Consider the following 13,669-nt stretch of genomic DNA (forward strand, 5'->3'; position numbering starts at 1 on the left):
ATTCAGGAGGTCGATGGATTCGAAAAAACAACATTATACGACAGCAGCGCGTCAGGCATCCATCAGTATTTTCAAGAGACACTGATCAGGACTCGATGAAATGGCTGAAGGGATTCGACCGCGGCACCAAATATAGCAGCTTGGACGACACGATGGGTTTGGCAAATGAGCGCTTTTTCTTCGACGGCACAGCCCAGCTGTGGTTCCAGATCAATGAGGAGAAGCTCAATAGCTGAGAGAAATTCCGATCCGAACTGATGGAAACGTTTGGCGACAAACAGCGGCTAATCCGCTAACGGAAGAACAATCGAAGAAAAGGGACCAGGTCGTGGGGAAATGTTGCAGTCGTAGATACACAACGTTTTGGTCTTATGCCGCATCATAAATCCGAGTGGGACAGAAGCCGTCAAAGTCTCACACTTGATGAATGGAGTCGCAAAAGACATGTACCAAGCTCTTCTGGTAAAGGACGAAGAGGTATTACCAACTGCCGAATGTGGTCCCTATGATAGTTCTGGAATACCATCATCGGTTCGCCCCTCCTATACACAACATAGTAAAGGAAGAGATATAGCAATGCGTGGCAGCCAGAAATGTCGGATGGATTTCAGAAGATTTAGCAGTCATTGGATGTCGACCCCATACGTCAGGAATTAATGAAAAGAGCTGAAGAATAGGTGTATCGATATTTAGCACCAATCTCCGCCACTAGCTGAACGCGCCACGAAAAATGGAGTCGGCCAACTCTCAACTATACGCCGCAGCCATCAAACGACAACCCGCCATCCGATCAAACAACCAACTCGTCCGCCTAGTATAACGGCCACAGGAGAACAGACATTTGGAGGACGGAGGAAAACACGTCGATTTGTTCCCATCGTGGACATCCTGGACATGTTGTACGCTCTTGCAGAGAAAGAAGACGAGTGTTCGACAACTATAACGCCGCAATACTTGAATCATCCCAATAGTCCTATTCACGCCATTCAACTGCAGGCGATTATAGACGAACTTTGCGACGAAACCCGTTGGCTATCTTGGACGACATAATTCCCCAACACACCATAGCCGTTCCTCGTCGCTGTACAGAGGTACCAGCCAATGGTGTAGCCGCCGGTTTCTGTAAAACTAAGCAGGACGACTGTCTACGAGGTGCATTCAAGTTCTAAGGCCTCCGATTTTTTTCTAATTAACTACTCACCCGAAATCGATGAAACTGGCATTACTTCTCGACGTAATCGCCCTGCAGACGTACACATTTTTCACAACGCTGACGCCATGATTCCATGGCAGCGGCGAAGGCTTCTTTAGGAGTCTGCTTTGACCACTGGAAAATCGCTGAGGCAATAGCAGCACGGCTGGTGAATGTGCGGCCACGGAGAGTGCCTTTCGTTGTTGGAATAAGCCAAAAGTCACTAGGAGCCAGGTCAGGTGAATAGGGAGCATGAGGAATCACTTCAAAGTTGTTATCACGAAGAAACTGTTGCGTAACGTTAGCTCGATGTGCGGGTGCGTTGTCTTGGTGAAACAGCACACGCGCAGCCCTTCCCGGACGTTTTTGTTGCAGTGCAGGAAGGAATTTGTTCTTCAACACATTTTCGTAGGATGCACCTGTTACTGTAGTGCCCTTTGGAACGCAATGGGTAACGATTACGCTCTCGCTGTCCCAGAACATGGACACTACATCATTTTTTCAGCACTGGGGGTTACCTGAAATTTTTTTCGTGGCGGTGAATCTGTGTGCTTCCATTGAGCTGACTGGCGCTTTGTTTCTGGATTGAAAAATGGCATCCACGTCTCATCCATTGTCACAACCGACGAAAAGAAAGTCCCATTCATGCTGTCGTTGTGCGTCAACATTGCTTGGCAACATGCCACACGAGCAGCCATGTGGTCGTCCGTCAGCATTCGTGGCACCCACCTGGATGACACTTTTCGCATTTTCAGGTCGTCATGCAGGACTGTGTGCACAGAACCCACAGAAATTCCAACTCTGGAGGCGATCTGTTCAACAGTCATTCGGCGATCCCCCAAAACAATTCTCTCCACTTTCTCGATCATGTCGTCAGACCGGCTTGTGCGAGCCCGAGGTTGTTTCAGTTTGTTGTCACATGATGTTCTGCCTTCATTAAACTGTCGCACCCAAGAACGCACTTTCGACACATCCATAACTCCATCACCACAGGTCTCCTTCTACTGTCGATGAATTTCAATTGGTTTCAGAAAACGAATGATTGTACGCTGTTCAAGTAAGGAAAACGTCGCCATTTTAAGTATTTAAAACAGTTCTCATTCTCGCCGCTGGTGGTAAAATTCCATGTGCCATATGGTGCTGCCATCTCTGGGACGTATTGACAATGAACGCAGCCTCATTTTAAAACAATGCGCATGTTTCTATCTCTTTCCAGTCCGGAGAAAAAAAATCGGAGGCCTTAGAACTTGAATGCACCTCGTATGGAGCAGGGGTCGCCACAGATCAACATCCTCCATGGGCGACAGTTACCAACAGTCAGGAAATCTTATCGACGTCATCATCGTCGGCCTACCTGTCCAGGCGCTAACTGACTTAATGGATTATTTTTCTGTAATGCCGAATGCTTATCGTCACCAGTTAAGAAGACTATATTCCCTAATACGACAGCGATTGTGCTGATGGTCTTGATGGAAACTACGTCCAGTCAACAGGAACACGTATTGCCAGAGTAACTATTAATTTTATTCTCGGATGGGCCTTGTTGCAGGCATCACAGGCAGCCATAGTTTGTGGAAAATCAGAGCCCCAGATTGGGTACAACCAAGCGTAACAAAGATTGCTCTTGGCGGTTGTTTGCCGTAGAAAAAGTTGTTATACCACTGTCAGCAACGAGGTGAGTTCACGGTCGTCAGTCTAGAAGCTCATTTAAACTGAGAAGCTTTTGTCGATTGAAAAAAAAAAAATTACTCATGCTCGCAAAGGAAATCTACATACCAGCGATGATCTTAACCACTGTAGGTGGTGAAGGACAACACTGGATCACCAGTTGTCAGGAGCAGTCACAACTCATCGCTAGCAGTGCGCCGTAGCAAGAGACGAACCAGTCCAGGAAGGGCAGTTCAGTGCCATCGACGAAGAACCGTGCTCCGCTAATACTTCAAAAAACACAGTGGGGGAAGTTACTACAGAGGTCTGGCTTGACGGGAAACAACGTCGGTGAGTGTTAGCCGTCCTGCGCCAATTTTCAGGTGCTTTCAAATTCGCTGCGGAGTAAAGATAAACCAAGCGGACCACGATAAAACATTATATCAACGCTGGGAATCTTCCCGCAATTAGGTAGCTGTTATACAGTGCGTCGCCAGCTAGACGACACATAGTTCGGGAGGACGGCATGGTGTTTCTGCGTCGACTACCGACTGAAAAAGCATACGAAAAAGAAATTCTATTGACTTTCGTGCATTGATGATAGTCTAGACTATTGAGAGGAGTAAAGAATTTCTCAACCACAGACTAGAAGACAGGCTACTGGTAAAATGAGATTGATGAAGTTGCTGACGGAAAGGCTGCCTTGATAACGCCAGATGGCATCTATAAGTTCAAAGATATGACCTCTGGACTGTGTTTCCTTGTCCTTAAGGAGGCGCTAACATCTTATGCAGCCCCAGCGTTTTATGGCAATAGCGGTCTCGCACAAATTCAGGAAGATGCTGAAAAGATGACACGTTATGCTTTCAATGTAAGGTCTAAATCTGAGATGAAATACTCTACAACTGAGGAAGAGTGCTTTGCAGTTGTATTGGCCATCAACAGGTTCCAGCTGTATTCATTTGGCAAACGATTCACCGTTGAGACACATCACCACTCCTTTGCTGACTGAGTAGCCTGAAGGATCCATTGGGCCAACTAGCATGAGAGGCACTGAGGCTTCAGGCATACACTTTCACAGTGGTGTGCAAGAGAGCCTTTTAAGGAATCGTTTGGCAGAACACAGCAGCGTAGTTGAAATCTCAGTCATGGTTGCATTAAATGGCATTTCTGCGGATCAGAGGGGAGATCAGTCTTTCTCTTTTGTCCCTGTTGTTATTTATCACTTTGTTGTTATACTGTGATAAGTCAAAAACAAAAGTATCAGACGTTGGCAGGTATGTCTGCCAACTGGTATAGTTGACCAGTTGAACTTCGACTCTGACGCGTCTGTGTCCATATAATTGTTGAATTAGGAGGAACAGACCATAGGAGAATTCAATTTAATAAACGGATCATTGTCTTAGAGGACCTATGATCCAATGGGGCTATCCTGAGGTAATTCCTTAATGCTCCAACAATTGGTCACCCGGAATTCATGAAGACTCTAAACAGAATCAGATACATCATCATTGGCCATGTCTCCACTGAGCAATTAGACACTATGTGAGCCACAGTAAGGAATGCCAGCGTCGGAAGCACAAGCAACAATTAGCCTGTAAGGTATGTGATACCAATTCCGCCTGCAGCAGCGCCTTTCCACTGGATTGGAATCGGTCTCTTTGGTAGGTTCTCGAAGTCGACAAACAGCATTGACTAACTCACCTGCTACGCCTGTTACCAAAGCTGTGCTCACTGCTGAGGCTATAGAAATTACAAGGTTCCTTGTAGGTTACATCATTTTGAAGCACAGAACACTCCATCTGATGATCTACGGTCGTGGAAAGGTTTTCCAGTCCAGACTAGTATCAGAATGTCCACCCATAAAACGACAGCTGCCTGCTCCCACGAACGAACGGCCTCACAGGACACTTCAGTAAGACTTTGGCATATATGCCCTTGATAAATGTTGATGCCGAACACAGGCCGATGTCGCGAGGCTGAAATGACAATGGCAATACTGTTCCCACGAGGATCACTAAACTTTTCTGCTATTAATGATTACTAGCAGCATTATTCACAATATACAACTGCTAACATTTCCGACAGTGAAACCATGTGAATGGGAGAGGTTTTCACACTCGCAATAATCAATCTCGCTTAAGCCCATTCATAAATTTAGAAACTAACCTTTATTCATAAGATGGGGGTCTGAAGTAGCAGTGGCTATTTCCCCACTTCTGCTGTCAGCGATATGTTGAAATACCTCTCTATCGAGAGACTGAAAATGTAGTTAAAAAACCTGTGAGCATAACAAAGCGGTTATAATTTGTGTTCTAAAACAGGACCTCATACTGAAGTATATGGCATTTTGTTACATTTCTCAACATCGCACTACTAATATTTTCACACTTGCTTCATTACTAAAATATTTAAAACCAGTAGAAGAACAAATGTAAATCAAGGTACTGCAGACTATTTTGTTGGGATGGAAATATCTATATGCACAAGTGTGTCCACCTCTCACATAACTTCTGTTTTTCTTGTAACAACTGAGAAATAATAATTGCATATATTAATAATATCATGCCATGAAACGTTTTGTCAATTAGGTTACTGAAATCGCGCTACTGACACAAACACGTCACAATCGAAGTTCAACTGGTCAACTATACCAGTTGGCAGACATACCTGCCAACGTCTGATACTTTTGTTTTTGACTTATCACAGTATAACAACACAGTGATAAATAACAACAGGGACATTTCAACGTTAATGGATTATGGAGGGATAAAAGTTGTCAACCGATTTTGTTTGTTTGTTTGTAACTGATACAGATCTACAGTTTTATTCCGTTCTTGTGAAATTTTGCATACTTTACCTTCGAGAAGAGAAAGATCACTCTCTAAATTAGATTTTTGTGATCTGACTTGAAACATATATGTATGCAACATATAAAGGAGAAGGTTGTTAGCAAAAATCTCTAAAAGTTCTTGGCCAATTTACTTCAAATTTTTATACATTCCCCTAATGAACATTTAGGCAAAGATAGGCTATATATCTGACGATATAGACAATTTATAAATATATATACGCATACAAAATGTATAAAGGAGAAACGTTAATTCCAAAAATCTCGAAAAGTACTTGATTGATTTACTTCAAAGTTAATAGCCGATTTACTACAAATTTCTATATTCAGATGAAACAATGAAGAAAATTAATGTAAAATTAAATGCCTAACAAACGAAATATGTCGAGGTAAACTGAATTCCCACCATGAGAATAAATTACAATGGCAATACCCATCTTAGAGATAGTGCTATTAGACATCACTAGATCGTGGCATGAATGAAATCTCAAGAATTTGACAGAAGTATGATTGCAAACTCTTATTTATTGGTTACTTGTTGTTTTACATATGACTTGTACCCTAGAAGATATTTTAGTCCATGTTCATAGTTACTTTTATATTTAATATCCGTAGTGCCATACAAATGCTGAGACAACAGGTTGTGGATATAGTACCAGCAAAAGTCACTAGATCATGGGCTGATCAAAAAAATCAAACACAGACCAAAATTTCCCAGACTATGACGTAAACTGCGACGTAAACTGTTCGAACCGTTCAAGTCGTGCACAAATACTGCCCTGCTTGAAGCAGTGAAACCTAAGCTGAAATAATAGAAGATGAATTCTCCCGAAACACAAGAGATACTAATCACAAAATGTAACAACAGATGGGGCAGTCCTGTTGACACCCATTGACTCAAATACGTCCTTCAATTTATAGTGATTCCAGTTTCCCATGCAGCTGGGATTCACTACGAGTATCAGCAAAGCACAGGGCCAGTCACTTTGTGCGGCAGATATTAAACATACCGGGCTGCAGCTAGTTATGTATGTGGAGACATTTATTCCTGCCTTGCGGTCGTTATGTAGTCAAACTGAGTCCTTTGCAGTCTGAGGTAGTAGGAAGTCTGTACATCCCTGGTTTAGCTCATCCCTACACGCTATAGTGTCCAGACTCTACTAATGTTAGCTTGTTGCGGTTGACTAGCACTGGAAATAGCTCATTGTCTGGGTCATTTCTTCATTAGCATGTCTCTGAAGTTATTGCCAAGCTGCACAAGTAGATCCACGCTGATAGCTGGAGTTCCCCGCCTGGCGGAAGAGTGCGAGTGGTGTGTTGCGTGTTGCGTGTGCCGCAGGTTCGGTGGACCCGCGGTCGCCGGCGCCGGACGCGTCCGCGCTGGCGGGCATGGAGCGCGAGGAGCTGGTGGAGCTGGCGAGGCACTACGTGGCCGAGAACGCGGCGCTGCGCAGGGAGAACCTCGAGCTGTTCAGCACGCGCGAGCTGCTGCTGCGCGACCAGGAGGTCGTCTGCCGCGAGAACGAGCGACTCCTCAAGAAGCTCGAGGACGTCAACTCGTGAGTCCACTCGTCCTTCTGGGCTCTTGGACGCCTCCCTTCTTTACAGCTCTGTGGTTCAGGATCTTGTGGCCATATCACTTTAAAATTCAGGCATCAGACATCCTTGTTATCCGTTCCAGGTGATATTAGTTTCATCTCAGGTAATAGAAGTACCATAGCGCTCACGCTTAGAAAGTATTCAGTCTAAGATGAAAGCACATTGCTGCTTAGAGTGGTACATTAACACTAACACTGCCCAGTGGAACAATCAAGGAATGTGTCTTGATGTGATGAGTCACATTACGTGGTGTAGCACCGATATGGGCGTGTGTGGAGGTGGACCATGCCTGGAGAACACTGTTTACCTGACTGTGTTTAGACGATAGCGAAAATCGACAAAGCTATTGTCACGGTCTCGGGCTGTTTTACTTCAGTGGGACAAAGCCCATTACTTTTAATCCTCCAATGGTAAATGCTGAAAGTGTTTTAGACAATAAGTTCTTCCATCATTATAACCACTGTTTAGCGTTAGACGTTTATCTTACAATTTTTTCCACTCCTGTCTACGAACTGAAGCCACTGCAGAGTGCTCAGACAAAAAATCGTCAGTCTTACTAGTCAGCCAGACTTACTCGGAGCCCTGAACTCGCCTCCAACTAATCTTTAAATAAACTAGAGAATCGGGTGTTGTGCCGTATGAACCTAACGATACACTCAGCAGCGGCTGCTCACCATACTTCAGAAAGGAAAGGAAGGAAGATTGGGTTTAACGTCCCGTCGACATCGAGGTCATTAGAGACGGAGCACAAGCTCGGATTGCGTGAAGGATGGGGAAGGAAATCAGCCGCACACTTTCAAAGGAACCATCCCTGCAATTGCCTGGAGCTATTTAGGGAAATCACGGGAAACCTAAATCATGATCGCCGGATGCATGTTTGAACCATTGTCCTCCCGAATGCAAGTCCAGTGTGCTAATCCCTGCGCCACCTCGCTTGGTACTTCAGAAAGAGTTGTTGTGTGAGGTTTTCACACTGACCACAAATGCATTCGATCTGACCGTTATGTGAGAAACGATGAGACGTCAGGGGGTGGACATTTAAACAGTGAACTCTTTCTTTGCAGAGATCTGGCGTTATGCTCTCTCATTGTGTCTATATGCCCATTGCTCGAATTGTGGTGATAAACATTTCTTCCACTACTAGTGGGATATGTGCTGGCCAATTCCTCGTAATCATTTGCTAACGCCCCAGATGTGAAATAACCCATTCATAACAGCACATTGCTTAAAATACCCGAGAAATCTGCTGTGATTGTCTCCTTGATATCACGCAAGATATATGTCATAATGATGGTTTGTCACTGCATATCAGTCCTGATCGGTTACTGGCAAGCAAGACATAAAAGATTAATTTGGGCTATACACCATGGAGCTATTATAAACGCATCATCAGCACCAGGGCTAGCTTGTCTGGGTGTTGAAACTTACTGGCAGATTAAAAGTGTGTGCCGGACCGAGACTCGAACTCGCGACCTTTGCCTTTCGCGGGCTAGTGTTCTACCAACTTTTTTTTTTTTTATCTTTTTTTTTTTTTTCGCACGCTACCGCTTTTTTTTTTTTTTTTTATATAAACAAGAAGGAAAAGAAATATAGGACTGAAGTGACATCCTCGTCACTTCACCGGGAGTACATTCTATCCCTCGAAACAACGTAAACCTGGGACTCCCCACCGCTTCGGGGGGTTATGAAACATGCTGCCTAGAAAGTTCGCAAAAGTCGTTTTATATTTAGAGTGGCGTCGGATGATTTCGTGTTGTTCTAGTAGATAATGCCAATAGTCCATGCCCGATATCAATGTCCGCGAGAGCACGTAGTGCGATGCGTGTCCACCAATCCATCGGATTGCCGAAGTTTTTTGTGAGGGGAAAAATACAGCGTCAGGGAAAAATAAAGCGTCCGTCGTGATCGTTGATTCATCGGTGCGCCTGAGGAGGGCCATGATGCGTTGCGTCAGCCTCCAAACATCCTTTGCCTCACCGCACTGCAGAGAATGTTCGTCGGTGTCCTGCATGCCACATATAAGGCAGAGCGGGGAATCAACCATGTGAATGTCGTACAAACGTTGGCGGTTGACTGTCTTGCGGTTGATTAGTGTATACCATGACGATCGCGCTGCTGTGGTGAGGAGAGGTGTATGGACAGCTCGCCAATCTGTCGCCAGTTTCGTGTTGGGTATTTAAGTTCGACAACATTGCTGCCATGATGACGCCGCAAGTATCGATATATCTCACGGGTAGTGGGGATTCTTGTAGAAGGTATCTGTAACTGAACATAACTAAAATCAACAAAAAATCGCGCGACGTGAGAAAAAGAGGGTGAGATTGTGCCTACAGCGACCGGTGGTTCAAAGGACGTGGGATGAAGCACATCCAGGATGGCCGACGTGATGGCGTGTTGCCGTTGGTTCCAAGTGCGTAGCGTCGCTCGCAAGTATAGAGCTAGAGCCTTGTTCCGCACATCCGTGAGGTTAAGTCCTCCAGCATGGTGTGGGAGAGTTAAAGTCTTGTATTTGACCTTAAACAACATTCCTTGGCTGACATAGTATCCAAAGGCCGCCATTAATCTGTCAGCAATACCATGTGGCATTGGCAGTACCTGTGCCAGGTGCGGCAGTCGCGAGGCCAGGTGAACATTAGTGTAGTCCACCCTTTGGAGCAGGTCGTGCGTTCGGAGTGAATTGTTGCGTATGTGCAGTCGGACGTTCTGGAGGAGACGTCGATAGCTCGCCGCCGCTGATTGCCGTAGCGATCGGGTGAACAATACACCTAAGCATCGCAAGATGTCCACCGTCGTAAACGGACTGTGCAGATCGTCCAGCCCTCGACCGATGTGCATGATCTTGGTTTTATTCATGTTGACCCTGCTTCCCGCAGCTACGCCGTACGTAGTAAGAAGGGTAACCACCTGACTTACTTCATTCTCCGACCGGACGAGTATCATCAAGTCGTCGGCATATGCACGACACGTGAAGGAGCTCGCACGGAGTCGGACGCCTGTTAGAGTCCGTCTAAGAGTTTGCATCAATGGTTCGAGCGCTATTGTAAACAGTAACATCGACAAGGGACATCCCTGCCTAACTGAGCTGCAAACAGGAATCGGTCCTACCTCCCTGCCATTGACTCTCACCGTCGAAGAAGCGCCGCGAAGGAGGCGCATGAGGACGGTAATAAAATCCTGTGGTATCGCCATGCGTCGCATGGTCGAGTCAAGGAAATCATGGTTGATCCTGTCAAAGGCACGATCAAAGTCCACCGATACGAACGCCGCTCGCATGCGACAAGCTTCCGTCAGTGAAATTACGTCACGGTATTCGCCGAGGATAGTATGTATGTTGCTCCGAACCCCTAGACAAGCCTGGTCAGGTGGTATTGTCTTGGATATGACAGTCTTGAGCCTTGCCGCCAACATTCGCGCAAAGAGCTTATAATCAGTATTGAGCATCGTGAGCGGTCTAAATTGATGGACGCTGACACTCGCTGTCGATTTCGGTATTGGTATAAGCAGTCCCGCCATGAACTGCGACGGAACGTCCATGTCAGGGCTCAATAACTCATTATACATCAATACCAACTGGGACATCATTAAATCCGCAAATGCGCGGTAAAATTCGAGTGTCAACCCATCTGGCCCAGGGGATTTATGCACCGCACCCTTCGCGAGTGCGCCCCGGATGTCATCTTCCGTTAGGGGTTCCAATAGCGCCTCTGCATCTGAACCATCCACCTCCGTTTGCATCTGTCGCAAAAGTTCTTCTCCTGTCCGATTGTCCGTCGGCGTCCCAGTGAAAAGGAGGCGATAATGCTCCAGAAACTCAGCAGCAATGTCCCGTTGTGACGTCAGGGGCCGACCATCGTCATCATGGAGTACCGTGATTAGGGATCGGCGATTACGCGCATTTCCCTTGGACACTTGATGCATGCCGATACGTTCTCCATCGACGTTGTCCAAGCACCGAGCACGGATCGAAAGTCCCTCCAGTCGACGTCTCGTGATCGATAAAATACAGGCCTGAATGCGATGGACTTCCGCTTGACGCTCGAGCGATGGGGCCATGGAGGACAGGTCGCGGAGCACCATGTAGAAATAGTCAAGTGTATCTCGGAGCCATTTCGCTTTTTCCTTGCCATACGTGATGAGAGCTCTTCGTATCGCCGGTTTTGCACACTGCAGCCACCACGAAAGAACCGTACGGTGCAGCGGCAGACGGCGAGTGCAAGTATGCCATGTTTCTTCGATCCGCTGGCGACATTCGAGATCCACCAATAAGGATGAATTGAGTTTCCAGGAACTACGACTCCGCCAGACCCTCTGCCGTGGGAGGGTTAACGTGCATAAATATGCAAGGTGATCCGTAAAAGCTGTGGGCCAACGTTCAGCAGCCAACACGTGATCTCTTAATCCGTCAGAAACATAAATCCGATCCAGCCTGCTCGCCGAATGGCTAGTAAAATATGTGTAGCCCTCTCGCTGCCCATGGATCTTTTCCCACGTGTCCATAAGGGCCATGTCCCGGCAGATCGTGTTCAATGCGTGGCATGAGCTGAAATTAGGAGTTTGATCCTTCGGGGCGAGTACACAGTTAAAATCCCCCCCTATCAAGATGTGGTCATACCGTCCATGGAATAGGGGGGCAATCTCCTCCGAGTAGAATCGTGCACGCGCCTGTCGATTTTCAGATCCGGAGGGTGCATAGATGTTGACGATACGAATGCCGTTCACGGTCATAGCCAAACCCCGAGCCGAAGGAAGGTAATCGAGGTCACACATCGGAATCCCTTCCCGGACTAGTATCGCTGTGCCACGTCCTCCATCTGGAGTCGGCGCTAGGTAAGTGTTGTATCCGTGCACGTCGGGAAAAGCAGCATTGCAGGTTTCCTGCATCAGCAGAATATCAACGTCAGTGGCGTAAATCATGTCCCGGAGAAGTTGCATCTTTGCAAGCGAACGTGCGGTGTTAATGTTCACTGTGCCCACCTTATATGCTTGGTTCGTTGTCGTTGTCATGCTCGTGTCATGTCACTGAGAACTCCAAGGGCGTTAGGCCACTATTCGTGCTCAGAGGGGTGCCCGCCAACGGGCTGCCCTCCTTTGTTGTCGTTCCGTGGTGTGCATCCTGTAGGTGAGTGGTCATCATTAGGGGTTGGCAATTCCTGTATGTCCTCGACTGGTTCCGCCCAATCACAGTGGTCATCCATCCGAGAAACGTGCTCTGATGTATTTCGACGAGGTTGCTGGGACATTGATATCCCGGACTCCTTCATCGGCAGGTCTGGGTCAGTCGGTGTCAATGAAGAGGGACCATCTGAAAGGCAGGACATCCGGTCTCCATCTGACGGAATCCTGTCAGCGTTCTCTAAAGGCACGTGTTCTGTGTCAGACAGTTCGTCGGCTAGGATAACTTCCGTGTCCCCTAGGCTAGGGGGGGACGTGTCACCCGAATTATGGCGACGCTTTTTGCGACGCTTCGGCGATCGCTGTTTGCGTGCCCTGCCCTCTGCTGCCTCACTGTGTTCGTCGATCGTTCGTTGGTCCGTTGCCGGCGCCACTGTCTCGACCTCTACTTCCAAGTCGCGTGCTTCATGTGAGTTGTCAGAAGGTTCCTCCCTCAACCGACGTGACGTGGGCGTAGGGACATTCTCCGAGTCACCTCCACGCTCCCGTAACTCGGTCGGCTCTTGCATAAACACGTCTTCGTCTCGCTCCGAACTGGGCAACACCTCCCGGCGAGCCACCGACACGTACGTTATCGGCAGTTGCGTGGGAACTTCTCGCTGTGACGCGTCTCCATGTGGCAGTTGCACGACGCGGCGTTGTATGCACTCCGAGCGGATATGTCCTTCTCCACCACAGCCAGAACAAGTGCGTGGCTGGCCATCGTAGATCACAATAGCTCTACACCCGCCAATGTATAAATAAGACGGGATATGTTTAGTAAGGACGATCCGCACCTGTCGCACGCCGTTTAGCACAGGATAGGTACTAAAACTTGCCCAGCGTTCAGGCGTATGACTAAGTACCGTTCCATATGGTCGCAGCGATTCAGTCACCATCGATTCTGGCACCTCAAACGGCAGTTCAAAGATCCGAATCATCCTCACACCCAATCCTGAAGGAGCTACTGTTACATCGCTGATATGGCCATCAGAGTGTCGAAATTTAAATCCTCTTTGAGCAGCGGAGAGAGTTCTTTCACACGCAGCTTCATCGGTCATCTTTACGTACATTGTACTGCTGACAATGGACAGGTGTATTCCAATTATGTCCGTAGCAGGTAAACGAACTTCTTCCCTCAAAAAACGCTCTATTTCGAAAGCTTTTGGTCTGGCAAATTCGTTGTCGAACGTAAATTGGAGCGTAGTCTTTCGAAAATTGTGTGCCAT

The 13,669-nt window shown here is 47.0% G+C and overlaps 1 protein-coding gene across 1 annotated transcript in view; it reads left to right on the plus strand.

Annotated features, from left to right (window-relative positions):
• The window catches only part of LOC126161568 (kinesin-like protein KIF12), a 605,396-nt gene that overhangs the window by 526,892 nt on the left and 64,835 nt on the right, over window positions 1–13,669 (plus strand). The window contains exon 14 of the mRNA XM_049917513.1: window positions 7,030–7,249. Coding sequence (XP_049773470.1) covers window positions 7,030–7,249 — 220 coding nt within the window. The remainder of the gene's footprint in view (window positions 1–7,029; window positions 7,250–13,669) is intronic.

The sequence above is a fragment of the Schistocerca cancellata genome, chromosome 1 (genome assembly GCF_023864275.1).
Source record: "Schistocerca cancellata isolate TAMUIC-IGC-003103 chromosome 1, iqSchCanc2.1, whole genome shotgun sequence".
NCBI classification, from domain to species: Eukaryota; Metazoa; Arthropoda; class Insecta; order Orthoptera; family Acrididae; genus Schistocerca; species Schistocerca cancellata.